The sequence below is a fragment of the Sinocyclocheilus rhinocerous genome, unplaced genomic scaffold (assembly GCF_001515625.1).
Source record: "Sinocyclocheilus rhinocerous isolate Xijiao unplaced genomic scaffold, SAMN03320098_v1.1 scaffold671, whole genome shotgun sequence".
Lineage (NCBI taxonomy): Eukaryota > Metazoa > Chordata > Actinopteri > Cypriniformes > Cyprinidae > Sinocyclocheilus > Sinocyclocheilus rhinocerous.
In genome coordinates, this window is record NW_015625021.1 from 7,862 (window position 1) to 25,989 (window position 18,128).

Sequence of the window (18,128 nt, forward strand, 5' to 3'; positions counted from 1 at the left end):
CGGATGAAGAAGCAGTACGGAGGCGGGCGGAGTAGGGAGCGCGCCACGATCTGTTGAGCTCATCATGGACCTCCGGGAAGAATGGAGAGGAACGCTGACGAGGGGCCTGGCGGCGCCCCAGCAGGAACCATTCATCCAGACGACTGCGAGAGGGCTCCTCTGGTGGAGACCACTCTAAACCCAGCTCTTTGACCGCTTTCGAGAGGATACGGAGAAGTTCGGCATCCATCCCGTTTTTGGCGGTGCTGGGCGCGGACGATGGCAAGGGGGTGGGGTCTGTCACCGAACCCAACAGCTCTTCTGCGTCCGAGGCTGTTAATGACATGCTGTCATCAAGCAGCTCGTCCTCACTTCCCCCAAATGAGATCAGGTCGCTCGCGCCAGCAGAGGGACACTGATCAGACTGGGAGAAAAGGACGGGAGAACACTCTCTCTGGGGCGAGGGCGAGGGATCTGGGCCGACGTGAGCTCGCTCGCAGCCGGTCGCTCGAGTCCTCTGCCCTGCTGTTTTTTCCTCACAGGTCCCTGCGTGGAAGAAAACTGGAGGGAGCGAGGGGCGGAGCCGCTCTCTGAAAAGAAAGCGATCCACGAGCAGAGAGAGGCGAGACTGAAGTTCTATCAGTTAGAACAATCAGTTCCCGTGAGAGCAGCTTCCGCATGGGATTTCCCCAAGCAGGAAACGCACTCCATGTGGCCGTCATCGGCGTGCAGGGGAGACCCGCACAAACTGCAGTAATGGCACGGCATTTGCAACAACGCCAAGCTCTTTTAGTATCGCCGGATGGCGGCAGGGGAAAAGGACTGGAACTGCTGCGTCGCTGAAGCGGCGGAGAAGCAGGTCAGCCATGCTGAGAGGTCCCGATTCCAGCTGCGAAGGCGTGTCAACAGCGAGCAGGCTTCGGATCAGCATAGAGACGTAGTAGTTGTCGCTGAAGGAGAAGAAATCTGAGAATCCTGTGGCGAACGCCTGCTTATATAGCCAGATGCCCCGCCCATTCTGGCGGGCTTTGTCGCCATAGGCTCGTGCAGCTCTGCTGCCGAGCCATTGGTTTGTTTTTTAATTGGCTTTGTCGCCATGGGCTCGAGCAGCTCCGCTGCCAAGCCATTGGTTCGTTTTTTATACACTGCACGAACCAATGGCCGTGAAGTTTCACTGCGTGATTGAAAAAAGGCTTCAGTTCAGGAGAAAAAAGGCTTTTTCCATAGCGTCTTAGCAGACGCAGTACGAGTGTGGTATCGAAAGGGAACTATGTTAGTTGAAAGAAAAACAAAAAGTAAATTTGCTAGCCATTTACTGCCAGAAATGAAGCAATCGCTAAGCTCAATAAATGTATGAGCAGGTAGAGTTTCCCATAAACTCCAGTATTATATTGCTACAATCACACCAAACAACACTCAAGACTCTTCCTGCAGGGCAGAGCAATGGAAAAGCAGATGAACTGGATGATCTGAACAACTGTTAAACCACAGCAAAGCACCCTCCATGCACTTTCTGCAAGACTGTGCAACACAAAAACAGAGATGTGTGTGCCGCATGTGTCAGTGTAGTGACCTCCTCTTATAATATTGCAAAAATATATATATATAACTGTACAAATATATTATTTTATTTTTAGTGCTGTCAAACGATTAATCGCGATTAATCGCATCCAAAATAAAAGTTTTTCTTCACATAATATATGTATGTGTGCTGTGTATATTTATTATGTATATATAAATACACACACGTACATGTATATATTTATATTTTTATAATTTATATTATATATAAATATATTTAATATAGAAACATAACATTTTTCTTAAATATATGAATGCATGTGTGTGTATTTATATATAACATAATAAATATACACAGTAGACACACATATTATGTAAACAAAAACTTTTATTTTGGATGTGATTAATCGCAATGAATCATTTGACAGCACTATTTATTTTATCTATAGTCTCACTAATTGCATCAACCTCTTTTTGTAAACACTACTTTGTTTCTAGTTAAACTGTTTCTAGGAATCTGAAAAAATGAACTTGTGTAGAGTCAGCCAATCTGATTAGAGCTTGCCAGGTCAAGAAAATACTTTTGTGAGCGATATGCGCTATCTTTTAGCAGACGTCTTTATCTAAAACGACTTATTACAAGGACCATAACCCTAGACAACCGTTCTCAAAGGCCCAATGATTCAGGCATCACCTTTCTGGGATTTGAACCTCCAACCATTCAGCTACCTGCCCAGAGTGTGACCCATTAGGCTGCAGCACCTCTAAATAAACATGTGCAAAAATGACAGCTTCATACTTCGATAAGGCTGCTGACAGATGTTTTCCGAGCTCCCTCCTCTTTTCCAAGTGTCCTGTCCATCCCTCTTGGCAGTTACAGAGTCGTTGGTCCCGACAGTGAGTTTCATTTGGTATTCCGTGTAGATGATGTCCTCGTAGCACTTCCACCACAGAATCTCCGTGGAGTCGCAGCTGAACAGGGTCACTATTTTGGAGCGCACCTCCAGACCCAGACACATAGACGACTCCATGTGGAACAGTCTGTGGGCCGAACCCCACTTCCACGACACGGCCGGCACCAGCGAACAATCTCCCAACTTCAAGGCTCCATCCTGGACCAGGAGGCACTTCCCACTGCTATTGTGCTGGATAGTAAACGTGTCCTCTCCTGCATAAATAAAACAGATTGTGTTATTTGACGCAATTACATCCTGCATGAGATGATGACGGCGGAGAGCAACCTACTCGACATGTGCTAAACCAAAGACATGTGTTTTACGTCTAATTCAGTCAACTACCATGTGCTTTTGATCACTGCTTTAACTAAACCAACAAAGATAATTAAGATCCAAACGTCCTTAGATGACCTTTTACTGAGAAGTCTGGGTGACCACGTGAGGAAAGCCAAAGAAAGACGTATCTGCTTGTGTAGATGTGCAGAACGTCTCGAGCAGTCTTTGTTTATTCAGCAGGGTGTTTATGTTGCATTTAAATAAACATCGGATTATTAACTGGTATTTCTCTCTTGCCAAAGTGAAGTTATTTTCCACGTGTCTGATACGGTGTCAAAGTTGTCTCATAATAGTGTCTGTACGCTTCTTTGGACTTTGCTGTTTAGAACAACAGGCAGAAAACAAAGGGCTCTTTGAGTCACGCAGTGCTCTGGTGAGGCTGGGCCGGCACTGCAGCCCCAACAAAACAAACACATCGACATTTCTTTGAAGAACATGGCTGAAGTTTTTTTGTTTGCTTCTATGAAACATATTTAACAAGGGTGTATTTTAACTGCATAAGCATAAACCTACAAAAGCATGTGCACACACACACACACACACATATATATATACTGTATATTTATATATTTATACTGTTAAGAAAATGTATTAAATTAGATTAAGAATGAAATAAAATTAAAAATTAATATAGTTATAGTTAAATTTAATAAATAAACTATGAAAATGTTATTAAATAATAAAAATAAAAATAATAAATAATAAATATTCTCTCTCTCTATATATGTGTGTGTGTGTGTGTGTTAAAATATTTTAATGTAAGCATAAACCTATAAAAACATGATTGCTCATTACAAATTAATATTATATTCAGTAAATAAGTACATCTAATATATATATATATATGTGTGTGTGTGTGTGTGTCTGTGTTTTTTTGTTTTTTTCAGTCTTAAATGATAATGTTTAATAAAATGTATTAAATTATATTTATAATTGCATAATACAATTACAGATAGATAAAATAATAATTATTATAGTTATACAACATTTACGAAATAAACTATAGAAAATGTTATTAAATAATATAAGTAAATGCTTGTTCATATATATTTGATTGTAGATATTCCTTAAATCATAATACTGTATTGAATTATGTATATCAACTTATATTATATCAACTTAATATGATAAAGTAAATTCTGAAAATGCATGGCAAACCTGAGGGCTTGAAGGAAAACAGCTTGAAAGCTATATAAAACAGTTTGATGTAAAAATACATATTTTATTCCAAATATTTACTTTATGAGACTATGTACTAAATAGTTTTTAGTATACAGTACACACACACACACATATATATATATATATATATATATATATAACTAAAGAAATATATAATACAGCAAATATTGCAGGTGTATGGCATATGTAATAGATATGGATTTGTTTCATCGTGTGAAGGCTAATGGGCAAAAAATTGTGTAATGTAAATGGCTGAAAGTCTATCTCTCTCTCTCTCTCTCTCTCTCTCTCACACACACACACACACACAAATCTCACTGAAATATGAGGAGGCGTTTTGCACGAGGCGGATAAGAGCCATGATCTGCACCGAGGCAATGATGAGGGTTAATATTTCAGTGCCGTTATAAAACTGAATTCTGAAATTTCATAATGGTTCGATAATAATTGTATTAATAGCAGTTAGTCTGACGTTACAGAAGATCACTATATACAGAACAGCAAGGCAGACTTACCGTTGATTACAGCTGATACGCAACTTCCTAAATGAACTGCGCTTTCTCCCGAAAGTAGAAATATTATAGTGTAAAACAACTGCTGTGTGCTCCAATCCATGATCAGAAATGTAAACAACTTCTCCTGACTGCACTCATACGTCTCTTCAGACTACATATGCTCACAGGCCGGGTTTGGGCAGAAAATCCCCTTTGCCGATGTTTGCCTCGCCACTCGTGAGAGATTTTGTGTTTCTGTTTATCGCTACACCGACGGGCCAGCTGTGGTTGGTCAGCTGTCAAGGACGTAATAGCGGAAAAGCCACGCCCCAATGTGCAGTGCGTCTCATCATACCCTTTGTGTATTTATAACAACATTGGTTATTTTAGCTGCTTTTTTCCATTTCGTACTGCTTATTTTTTGTTTAATTATTTTAGTGTGGGGAGTCAGTAAAGAGAGATCTAAAATAATTAATATTCAATTCGATTATTTGTAAAAAATAATATTTAATATTCAATATAAATATATTTTTTTAATTTTAAAGTAATGTTAATAACTTAAACAATTTTCATTATTATTATTACTAAATGGTTTTAATCCCCCAATTCTGGACTGCTTGTTTGTGACATCGATTTTTTTTTTTTTTTTTTAAGCCTATATGTGACCCTGGACCACAAAACCTGTCATAAGGGTCAATTTTTTTGAAATTGCATCATCTGTATCATTTAGGCTATGCATCATCAATATTATGAATAAATAAGCTTTCCATTGATGTATGGTTTGTTAGGATATTTGGCTGAGATACAACTATTTGAAAATCTGGAATCTAAGGGAGCTAAAAAATCTAAATATTGAGAAAATCACCTTTAAAGCTGTCCAAATGAAGATACAACTAATTGAAAATCTGGAATCTAAGGGAGCTAAAAAATCTAAATATTGAGAAAATCACCTTTAAAGCTGTCCAAATGAAGTCCTTAGCAATGCATATTACTAATCAAAAATTAAGTTTTTATATATTTACAGTAGGAAATTTACAAAATATCTTCATGGAACATGATCTTCACTTAATATCCTAATGATTTTAGGCATAAATAAAAATGGACAATTTTGACCCATACAATATATTGTCGGCTATCGCTACAAATATTGTGCAGTACTACATTTTATATGAGATTCTTGCACTTTATTGTGTTGTATTTAATGTTGGGAGCCACTTTCTCATAAGAACAATGTTACCTAGATGACTCTAACTTGAGCTTTTTATTTTGGTTGGTTTTGCTTAAATTTGTCATAACCTGTGACTAATATAATGACCTTTTAAAACAGAAGGTACAAAATCATTTTTTCTTATATTTGTAAGTGTGTTTGATTATAGATTGACTGCATACTTTTTTTAGTTCTCTTTTCAAAAGTCACGATCAATTCAAGAAGAGTTCTATAGAGTATTTAATTATATATATATATAAAAAAATCATAGATCAGGTGAAACATTGAAAATACATTTGGTCACATTAAACTGATCATGTGTTCTTGAAAACTAGAGAAGAAAACAAAAAAATCTCTTGAAAGTTACAATTTGAGCTTCTTCAGAAACATAACTGCTAAAGAATAATAAAAAGAACAAAATGTAAACTGTGACACACAATAACACTAGGCAGGCCCTTTAAAACACAATCACACATACAGTAAAACACACAAACCCACGGTCTTACAGTAATATAAAAATGTAAGAATGGAAAGAACCTATTGTATATTAGAATATAACTGCTTATCAAAATGTGTAATACCAATATCTGAAATCTGTGTCGATGATTAAAACAAAACAATGAAGCCTTGATTGTCTTGCCACATCGTTCTCACTATCACAATCACTTTCATTACCAAATATACAAGGGGGTTTTATATTCATGGCTGATTAGGAAATACATAAGGGATTTCTGAAACTTAAATGTACAGACTTTGTGTGTGTTCCTATTTCCAAAACTGTAGAGAAAAAATAGATGATTAAAAACAATGTTCTTCATTCACATTTTTGTGATCGAATACATTCATAAATGATTGAAGCACTAATAGTTTCCGTTAGACAATGCAAGAAGTCAGAGAAGCAAATCAGTAAAACACAGAGAAGCAAACACAGCCAAGATGAAGATGAAGGGTTCAAACTTAGTTTTTTAACCACAGAATAAGAATTGACACGGCCCCGGTGCTCTGGGAGCTGTGCAAAAGTAAGGTGCTTATAAAGAAAACATGGCATCCTAACAAACACGCTTCAGATCAAACCAGTTTCAGGTATCAAAGGAGAGAAAACAATACTAAAATAAGGTTGTAATACTGATGACACCACCAGCGGTGCAAGGTAAACATTTATTCATGGCCAAGCTGTTCTGCTTTGCTTTGGTGTGCAGTGGCTTATTTTGGCTTTGTGGAATTTTTTTGATTGTAGTTTATTGTTCTAACCAGAACAAACTACTTGTAAGAACAAGCATCCTGCTGTAGATGAACTATTAATAATACACTTCAAAAGAGCAGTTCACCCTGGATAGGAGGATCATAGAGACCCAAAAGTTGCATCGTTGAATAGTTGCAAAAGTTAAAGCGTAACACTTAAAAGTCAACAAGAAATGACAACCACATCCCCTTTTACTTTCCTAATGTGATGAATATGTTTCAAAAAGTTACCCATTGTTAAAAGTGTCTGCTCCACTCAACAGTTTAGTCGATTATGAATGACTCCTCCCCCTTCTGGCACACAACCATTGGTTAAAATGTAAGTGGCCTTGGTGATGTCATCTAAAAGGAAATTCGTTTCAGAGGTGGAGCAAGTTATTATATTTTGATGAAAGTTTTTTTTGTTGTTTTTTTTTGTATTGAAAGTTTAAAATGTTTTTGTTTTACATACTTTTCAACATACTATTTTTTTTTTTTATGCATACAACTTTTTTTAATGAGGAAAAAAATACCGAGTGCACCTTTAAGAAAGTAAATAGGGTCCATTTTGATTTTCATGTTGACTTTAAAGGCCTGTTCACAAAAAGACGAATGTTTGATGCAAAAATGTGTCCAATAAACAGAAATTTTCTACATAGAGGAGTTCTAATCTCTTTTCCATTGCACTGCGAAGAAAACTAGACAAACAATAATAGTCACGCTTTTGGTCATGTGTCCGAATACACTGCTGTTACATAAAACTATGACTTGGTGGCATATTTTCACAACAACAATCTGGAACTAGCTTCTTTTCTTCTCCATAACAAGCGGGTGTCAGAAACGCAAAGTTGCGTAGCGTCTTGCAATATTTATAAGAGCAACATGCTGTCAGAGAGCGAAACTGTAGTGTCATTCAAACTGTCTGATGTTTTTTATTTTTTTTATGCAGTGGTCTAAACAGACAAATTGCATGTGAAATTTTAATGCTAAACATTTGTGATAGTGTGAACAGGCCCTGACACCTTAACAATATTAAAGCGCACTTAACCACCAAGCCATTTGGCCCATTTTAGCTATTGCATCCTAGAGGAATTGTGTTGTTCTCCTGAATGAGACAAAGTTAAAAAAAAGCCCCATTTCTCACTTCATAAAGGATATCCCTTTCATAATGCTTTTAAATGGATTGTTGTGGAGCTTTACAAGACCTGCATGTGCACAAAATCCTCCTGTAGCTACAGTATGGACAGACAACTCGACTATCTTCATAATTCCCAATGCAGTTTCCCTGACTGAACAAACACATTCTCATGCAAAACACAAACATACACCTACACTCACACAAACACATGCTAGTCCCCTGCTTGTGTCTCTAGGTCTGGGAGTAAAACATTTTCATCTTGGTCACTGGCTTGGGAACTAGTCTGTCTGTAATAGGCGCTGCCAAACGTCAGAAGCCTCCGGACACACAGAGAGTTTCTCTTGTAAAGGAACCACGTTGATCCGATCACCACAGCAAACAGCACAATGGCCACCAACACAGCTGCCGAGATCACACCTTGGTGCAGACCTGAAAAGAAAACCACACAACTTATTTTCAGTGCATGATGAAAACTTTCAAGTACAGCCCTTAAAACATCTCATATTTTGCGTGTTTTCAAATGACGCCTGACTGCTGTCCATGTTTGAAACCGTCAAATAGTCACTGCAGACAAATTGTGAAGTACGTTACACTCAACTTTGGGAGTAGTTAGTGTTGTGAAACAGAGCCGACAGAGGAAAATGGAGATGCATAAAAAGTCTAACCTTTCAGTGGCTCCACTTCTACCTCTTTGATGGCACCTGTAATGCAAAGCAAAACATCTTAATTAAAGGGGTCATGAACTGAGAAATCAAAATTCCCTTGATCTTTTGACATATAAGAGGTCATTGTGCTATACAAACATCCTGTAAGTTTCAGAATTCAAAACTTTCTTGTTAGTCTAAAAACAGCTAATATTGAAGGCAGTCTGCCAAAACAACAGCTTGTGGAATGTGCCACTCTATGATGTAATAGTGTGGCTAAACACCGCCTCTGCAGAAGAAGATCAACGTCTGCTTCTACATCACTTCACTGCCTGTTTAGCCCCGCCCACCGATTCGCACATGTAGTGTAAATAACTAGATGCGAACGCACAGGTCTACGCAGAAATCAAATGATAAAGATGCTCCGAACACAACAAGATTGCTGTGCAGTGCCAAGTTGTGGAAAAACAGTCTTTGCATTGCCTTCCTTCTGATTCCAACGTTAGGAAAGAGTGAATGAACTTTATTTTGAATGAAGTTCCAGACCACGTCAGTAAGAACTTTGTCCTTTGTTCACTTAATTTGACCACAGATTAATTTTCAAACAAGGCACAATATGAGGCAGGATTTTCAGAAAGATTGAAACTAAAAGACAATGCTGTGCCGACTTTATTGGATCTGACAGTAATGTCGCAACACAAGTGTGAGTAACTGTTTTTATTACGTGATCACTATTGCTTTGTCTGTTATTACAGATCGTTTGATATGCATTATGCATTTTTAACATAAATCACAGCAGCGTTAAACATACACAACTGTCAGCCAATCATAGCAGTGGGCGTTTACTTCGTCACTGCAGACAAATTGTGAAGTACGTTACACTCAACTTTGGGAGTAGTTAGTGTTGTGAAACAGAGCCGACAGAGGAAAATGGAGATGCATAAAAAGTCTAACCTTTCAGTGGCTCCACTTCTACCTCTTTGATGGCACCTGTAATGCAAAGCAAAACATCTTAATTAAAGGGGTCATGAACTGAGAAATCAAAATTCCCTTGATCTTTTGACATATAAGAGGTCATTGTGCTATACAAACATCCTGTAAGTTTCAGAATTCAAAACTTTCTTGTTAGTCTAAAAACAGCTAATATTGAAGGCAGTCTGCCAAAACAACAGCTTGTGGAATGTGCCACTCTATGATGTAATAGTGTGGCTAAACACCGCCTCTGCAGAAGAAGATCAACGTCTGCTTCTACATCACTTCACTGCCTGTTTAGCCCCGCCCACCGATTCGCACATGTAGTGTAAATAACTAGATGCGAACGCACAGGTCTACGCAGAAATCAAATGATAAAGATGCTCCGAACACAACAAGATTGCTGTGCAGTGCCAAGTTGTGGAAAAACAGTCTTTGCATTGCCTTCCTTCTGATTTGTCCTTTGTTCACTTAATTTGACCACAGATTAATTTTCAAACAAGGCACAATATGAGGCAGGATTTTCAGAAAGATTGAAACTAAAAGACAATGCTGTGCCGACTTTATTGGATCTGACAGTAATGTCGCAACACAAGTGTGAGTAACTGTTTTTATTACGTGATCACTATTGCTTTGTCTGTTATTACAGATCGTTTGATATGCATTATGCATTTTTAACATAAATCACAGCAGCGTTAAACATACACAACTGTCAGCCAATCATAGCAGTGGGCGTTTACTTCCAAGTTTACAATTCGTCACGCCTATTCAAACAGAGCGTTCTGATGAGGGGGGTTAAAAACAAGACAGAAAATAGCCTATTACTTCTAAATGATGATGTTTATTAATGTAAAAATATTGATAACCTAAGTGGACCTCAGAGAACAGTACAAAATAAAAAACAACTGTCCCAAAAAGTCAACTGACCCCTTTAAAATCTGAGCAACTACATGGCAGTAGTATTGACCAATCAAACATCGCTGTCGGCCTTGGCTCTCAAAAACAATGACCTTCGCAAATCTGTGTGAACTTTAACAGATACTTTGTTTTGCAATTCGTGAGTCAGAGCACGAATGATACAGCACATTTATTGATTGCAACAAAGAAATGTTGCCACTCTAAAGGCCCGTTCACACCAAGAACGATAACTATAAAGATAATGATATTAGCGTCCACACCAGCGAACTGTTTATTCTAAGCGCATGTGCGTCTGCCGCTTTAAATTCTCGAGCTCGTTATAGCAGGATGGATTCTGATTGTCTGTCAATGTTTTTATCATTCATCAGCTGGAAAAAAAATACTTCTGAAAGTGATTCCAACTATATCGTTTCTCTGTGCCTTTATCGTTATAGTTGTGGTGTGGACTCTGCTATTCTTTAATATTGAGAACGATTTTTAGAACTATATCTTAATCGTTATCGTCCTTGGTGTGAACGGGCCTTAAGGCCAACAGTCATTTTCTGGTATTGTTACTGGAGTAAATATCAGAGGATCAGGACTGTACTGAGCTTCCGCTGGTGGCTTGTGGTCATGAGGTTGAAAATCACGCCTTTTACCTGTTGAGGTTTTGCAGATGAAGCCCAGTCTCTCAGTGCAGTCGGCTAACTGCCACACGGCATCTGAAACCTGCAGAGTCACGCATGAATCCGCCCTCATGTCACTGGCATCTGGAGCTCTGGAGCGCCAGTTTGTGTAATGGAGCGGTGAGCCATCCAGTCGAGTCAAAGCGTCAGCTACAATAAGCATTTTCATTACTTATCAAGGACAATTTCATGTTTCACATAAAACTTTCAATAAACATTACATGACATGAAATAATAAATATTGTCTCAGGTTACGTATGTAACCATGGTTCCCTGAGAAGGGAACGAGACACTGCGTTCTCTATAGGTCGCTTTGGGCAACGCCTTCAGCGTGACCGGTGTCTGAAGCATACATCTAAACATGACAATAACATTGGCCGGCGACAGCCTGTGACGTCATCACCCGGTGCGACCACAGTATAAAAGGGCGCCGGGAGAACACTTCATCCGCTTCTTCGTCTGAGGCTTATGGCCAAAGCATGGCAAGAGAACTAGAGGACGCAGTGTCTCATTCCCTTCTCAGGGAACCATGGTTACATACGTAACCTGAGACGTTCCCTTCCGAGGGAACTTCGAACTGCGACCTCTAGAGGTCGCTTTGGGGAATGGTATAACCACGCCACCATGCTGAGGGGAGTGCATGCCAGAAACCACGGCGAGCACTAAGTACCAACTCTACCATAGCCATGGGAGTTGCCCCAAGGACATCTTGAAGGCTGTCAGTGACATTATCCCCTTTGGCCAAGAGCCTGAGCTGCATACCCTAAAAGAACTTACCTGTTAAGGGCTGGGCTAGGAAGCCCAAGCCTAGGGCAGAGCTCAAGGCTTGGAATCAGAAGAAAGAGATTCCTTTAAGGGGATACGGCCAGGTGTCTAAAAACCAAACCAGACCTTGGCCTGCCACCCAGGGGGGTTACCGCCGGTTCTGAATAAACCTGCTCAAAGAACTGACTCGACAGATCTTTGGTAGCAACACCCTGCTCAGAAATGTATCAACAGAGATACATAAGTTGAGTGGAGCCCAAGCGGCAACCTACCGGTCTCTCGCTTGAAGCCAATACGGAAGTGACTAAAACTGCAATTCATCGACTGACCGCTAGAGGCTCCAAAAGGGAGTCGGTCCCATAGACTCCCCATGTTAAAATGCCCAAATTTTCAGCAGAAAAAAACATGTTTACAGCCTGGTACAAAAAGTGCTTTTGGTCTCTTTTGTCCATTTTCGATTGTCCAGGAGTGACGCGCTGCCAAGATGGTGGCGGTCGGCTCCGCCCACTTTAGGCTTCAAAAATGCTCTTCTGAACCCTACGAGTGACGTCACGGACACTACGTCCATGTTTTTTTTACAGTCTATGGTGGAGCCCAAAGCGAGAACCAGGGCCTAAACCAAGTCAGAGAAAGGGAATGAGGCTGACAGCGCGTAACCCTTACCATACATGATTTTAGAAAGTGCGCAGAATGCTTAGCGTGCACACTTACCACAATGTGGATTTTAAAAAGTGCACAGAAGCTCAGCGTGTGCACTTTTCATAGCATGGATTTAGAAACACCGTTGCTTAAGGGGTAACCGAAGCTGTATTAAACCGGTCTAGGAGCCCTACGTGACTGTGGCACGCTCACAGAACAGACTCCGAAGCATCTGCTCACAGATGCCCAGAAGGGAGCGGCGCGCTTGCAAGAGGCCCTTCATGGTGAGGGGAGCACAGCTAGCTCACTTAACAAGCAACCCGCCAAGGAGGCAGGAGATGGCCCAGCCACCTGGCATGATTGCTATCCAGAGCTCAAAAGAGAGGAGGCCCAACTTCAAAAATAGAAGGGGGACCTGGCTTGACCCAAATAGAGGCAGCTTATCAGCGAAGCAGCAAGCGGCCCAACTACCTGATGTCACTGCCACAGAGCTCAAGAGCGGAGGGTTCAACCCCTAGCGAGGAGAGAGAGGAACCCAGCTTGACCAAAGCGATCAATAGTCCAGGGTCAGAGGACCTAACTCTCAAGTTGAGAGGAGGACTCACCCAGTCTGCCCAGGACCGGCAAGCTCAAAGGGACCCTCCCGCAGTGAGGGGAGCACAGCCATGTCCGGGGAGCAGATAGATCGCAAATGGGACATCAGAAATGGGATCCTGCTGGAAGGAGATCACACATGTCTACAGGGAACAATAGGGTCCCAAATTAAAGGCAACTGACCAAGGAGGCGACGGAGACGGGCCTAACACTCAGTTCGTTGCAAATGGGGTTTTTCGGGAGCAGCACTCTCGGCTCTCAAGCGGAGGCGGGCCCGTACAGCACATACTGGGAGCGACTCATAGCTAACCCTCACAGTAAGGGGAGCACTTCTCAGCTCAACCAGAAGGAGGCGCTAGATTAGAAGGGGTAACCCAGCAGGGCCCAATAAGAGACAGTCCACTGGTGCAACTGGACACGGTCTCATGCCCTCTATCTCGGTCGAGGCGGCCTCGAGGCTTCACTTTCTTGGCCCGCTTGCACGGCAAGTCAAGCCTCACCGTGGCGCGATCCATAACCTCAAGCAGCTCATCATACGCAAGGCAGGAGGATTGGGAGGACTCAGTCTCGACTTCTTTGTCCTCATCTGACATCTCCTGCTCATCCTGGCTTTGAGCCAGCAGAGCACTAGCCGCTGGATCAGACAATTTAAGAGAGAAAGGGGTTTCCGCAGAAACACAAATCCCTCGTACCTCATTACTGGTTCAACCATAAGGGCAGTGTGACAGGGAGTGTTGAGTGTGCGTCTAGCTCAGAGAACGTGCATGATGGTTAAGGAAAGACTCAAATCTCAGAAGACTCCTCAGGGTGAGAGATGAGTAGCGCACCCTGGCCAGAGGATAGTGAGCATGTCACGAAGCATGTACTCAGAAGAGTACTAGCCCGCGAGAAGGACCCGCAGGTCCTGAGGTTGCAGTGTTATACTTCCCCTTTTTCATAGGAAAAAGCTCACAGTGCATGCAAACTGCCCCCTCGAGGACATCGCGTGCATACTCTTCGCCCAAACAAAAGACGCAAAGATTGTGTGTCATCAGGTGTCAAATAACGAGGACATGGATCCACACGCTTCTTAAACGCCTTACTAGTGCTCGCCATGGTAAAGAAGAATAATCGTTCTTACCGGAAATGCACGCTTCAACAAAACCGTCCTTGAAGAGGAAGAAGAGGATGACGTGTTCTCCCGGCGGCATTTTATACTGTGGTCGCACCGGGTGATGACGTCACAGGCTGTCGCCGGCCAATGTTATTGTCATGTTTAGATGTATGCTTCAGACACTGGTCACGCTGAAGGCGTTCCCCAAAGCGACCTCTAAAGAACGCAGTTCGAAGTTCCCTTGGAAGGGAAACTATATATACTATAAAGACAGAGAGACAGAGAGATAAATATAATATAAATAAAATAATAAATATATTGTAAATAATATAATGTATATAATCAAGATTCATATGTTTATATTTACAGTATATATACATTTATAGACTTACATAAAGACATTTAATTTTTCACATACAAATTTAAATATAACATAATATAAATACAAATTCAAAGTAAATAATGTATATATAAATAAATAGAAAACAAAAATAAATAAAATATATAAGTAATTTATACATAGTATTTTATATATTTATACATACATGATTTTATATCTCATAGATAGATAGGTAGATAGGTAGGTATATGTATAGATGCATAGATTTCCACTTTTCACATAAAACGTCAAATAAATGTAATATAAATAAAATAATATACTATTCATAATACAAATAATCAAAATGATCAAAAATATTAAATATTACAATCAAAATATCAAAAATGATCAAAAATATTACATATAATATAAATACAAATTCAAAATAACGAATGTGTATATAGAAATAATTAAATATAAAAATTCTATATGTATAAATTATTTTTAATTTAATTTTAATTAAAATTATTCATTTTTTTATAAATATATTTATTTATATATTATTTATAATTCAAATACATTTATAATAGAATTAAATGCTCAAAATCAAACATCACAGCTCTTACTGTCAGTGTCATATAAAATTCCTAGTCACAAATTCTGAGGCCCCCGGTAATGACGCGACATCTCTTTAAGGAAGAATCGACTCTCCTCATCATCTTGAACTGTCAGAACATCTGAAAAATTTCCTGAAAAAGGAAATAATCTTGCCAAGTTATACAAATACACCCAAAGATAATCAAAGCCAACGCTAGGTGGAGCTCTTGATCCAAAGTGCCATACCCTTCTTTTTACAGTGATTTCTCGCTTCCTCCAGGGTCATCTTCAATAGAATTGTTTCAAAGTAATAGCAGCTCCCACGAAACTTCACCCAGGTCTCAGGGCATACCACTTCATAGGAGAAAGCAATGCTTTCTGTGGGAGGACAAACAACAATATCAGTCAGTTTTCAACTATTTACAATTGATAAAATGAATCCAAAGACAGAGAGAAATGGACTCACTTGGAGGAGGTTTGTAACATATCGCTCCTGATAAGAGCATGTCACATTCAACGTCTTTCCACCATCCGTTAACATCCATGGACACGCAGCCTCCATCTCCCATGGGCCCCTCTGGGTAATAATTAGACACTTCCCAGTTAGTGAAGGAAAGCTCACTGCCATCAGACCACTGGTGTGAGAGAGCATCCTATGAAGGTAGAGGGTGCTTTTGTTTAATACACAAATATAACCCATCAAATGACATGACAGTGTGATTTCAAAGCCTCCTTACATCTGTGCTGTACAAGCCGATCCAGTGTGGGGTTTTAAGCCTGCTGATCAGCACAGTGAGATAGGCCTGCTGAAACGGGTCTGTGATGCTCACAAGAGCTGCCCCCTTCTCCAAACATGCCTTCTGGGCCTGATACCAGCTCAAGTTGCCGCGGATGATACGGTAACTGTGGTTCTTGTACTCAGACGAGTCCAGAGAGGAAGCGGTGTAATAGGATTGTGTAGGACGCTTGGTGATGTCTGAGATAAAGTAGACATGCACCAATATTAAAAACCAATAAAAAAGCTGATAATTAGTTTCATGTTATGGTCACTAAACCAATAGAATGTCATATTATTTTGTGTAAATAAATTACAAATCAAAATCAATAATTTTCAAATGCTGCAAGTGAATGTTATGGAAACAAAATCTCAAAATTGACCAGTGGCTGAACAAAAAAAGGTTCACCTAAAAATGAAAATCTGCTGTACTCACTCTCAGGTCATCCAAGATGTAGATGAGTTTGTTTCATGGCGGAACAGATCTGGATAAATTCTGCATTCCATCACTTGCTCACCATTCACTGTGCAGTGAATGGGTGCCGTCAGAATGAGAGTCCAAACAGCTGATAAAAATAATCCACAAGTAATCCACACCACTCCAGTCCATCAATTAACATCTTGTGAAGTGAAAAGCAGCATGTTTGTAAGAAACAAATCCATCATTATGATGTTTTTATCTTCAAACTGCTGTTTTTGGCTAAAATATGAGTCCTCTATCCATAATATTGATTTCTCCAGAAGAAAAGTGGCCTCGTCTTAAATCAGGAGAGAAATATGCACAGACTGAGCACTGGTTACAAGCGAAAACAGCCTGAAACAGTTCTACACAAATATGTGGATTTTGATGTGGAAAGACAACATTAGATGGACTTTTTCACTGGTGGAAGCATTATCATGGATTATGGACTATTTAGTATTTTGGCCAGAAGTGACGGTTTAAAGATAATACGCCCTAATAATGGATTTGTTTCTTACAAACAAGCAGCTTTTCACTTCACAAGATGTTAATTGATGAACTGGAGTGGTGGGGATTACTTGTGGATTATTGTGATGTTTTTATCAGCTGTTTGGACTCTCATTCTGACGGCACCCATTCACTGCAGAGAATCAATTGGTGAGCAAGTGATGGAATGCTACACTTCTCCAAATCTGTTCTGATAAAGAAACAAACTCATCTACATCTTGGATGACTTGAGTATATTTCCAGCAAATTTTCATTTTTTTGGTTGAACTAAGTGAGTGATAAATGATGACAAAGGCAATATAAATGTAAAATATGAGGGAACATGTATCCACAATTAAATATTGGTCAGTGCCAATGATTTAAAAATTAAAAACCTTGCGGCTTCTGGCAGACAAAGCCATAGACGCTCTCAGTACAGACGTCGTCTTGCCATAGCCCTGTCACACGGAAGTTGTGACTGTTGGACAGGTAAGTACAATGAGGTTCCCCAGGAGATCTATAATTAGACACCTGCAGACACACACAAAGAAAAACATTTAAAAACAGAAAAGAAAAACTTTGACGATTTCAAATAAAATTGAAATCAAATTACATTTCAAATATATTAAATCCTGAGTCTTTATACCTCCCAGTTATTATAGCTGACTGGCTTCCCGTTGCTCCACTTGGAGGAAAAACGACCCTGTGCACCAATCCAAACCCCCGCTGAGCAGCCATGAAGCAGCATGACGATGTAGGCTTCAACCAAAAGATAAAAGCCACAAAAATGTCAATACAAAGAAACATCGGAAACTATAATATAATGAAGATGTGATCTTTACCCTGTTCAATTTCGTCCTCTATGGACACCAGAGATCCCTGATAGGATGAGCAGACGGACCGAGCATCCAGCCAGGTTTTCCCATCTCCCGGACGGGCTGGGAGATGCAGAAACAGACACTGGCAACCAATCACAAACAAGCAATTCTTAAAGGGGTCATATGATGCTTTTTTAAAGATCATTATTTTGTGTATTTGGTGTAACAGAATATGTTGACATGCTTTAATGTTCAAAAAAGACATTATTTTTCAAATACTGTACATTATTGTAGGTCCTCTATGCCCCGCCTCTCTCAAACGCTTCGTTTTCTACAAAGCCCCCTCCTT

General features: G+C 39.9%; 2 protein-coding genes across 2 annotated transcripts in view; both read right to left on the reverse strand.

The window, feature by feature from the left end:
* Window positions 1-2,046: 2,046 nt before the first annotated feature.
* On the reverse strand, window positions 2,047-4,735 carry LOC107747689 (lymphocyte antigen 75-like). Its single transcript, XM_016562291.1, has 2 exons — window positions 4,490-4,735; window positions 2,047-2,668 (listed from the first exon to the last, which is right to left on the reverse strand). The coding sequence occupies exons 1-2, from the start codon at window positions 4,587-4,589 to the stop codon at window positions 2,265-2,267; spliced, it is 504 nt and encodes a 167-aa protein (XP_016417777.1). The 5' UTR covers window positions 4,590-4,735; the 3' UTR covers window positions 2,047-2,264.
* A 3,438-nt stretch (window positions 4,736-8,173) lies between these two features.
* The window catches only part of LOC107747570 (secretory phospholipase A2 receptor-like), a 41,533-nt gene continuing 31,578 nt past the window's right edge, over window positions 8,174-18,128 (reverse strand). The window contains 10 exon segments of the mRNA XM_016562160.1: window positions 8,174-8,463; window positions 9,633-9,668; window positions 11,207-11,383; window positions 15,270-15,392; window positions 15,487-15,618; window positions 15,707-15,893; window positions 15,978-16,216; window positions 17,357-17,492; window positions 17,608-17,720; window positions 17,804-17,921. Of these exon segments, the coding sequence (XP_016417646.1) occupies window positions 8,246-8,463; window positions 9,633-9,668; window positions 11,207-11,383; window positions 15,270-15,392; window positions 15,487-15,618; window positions 15,707-15,893; window positions 15,978-16,216; window positions 17,357-17,492; window positions 17,608-17,720; window positions 17,804-17,921 (1,479 nt within the window). The 3' untranslated portion in view covers window positions 8,174-8,245.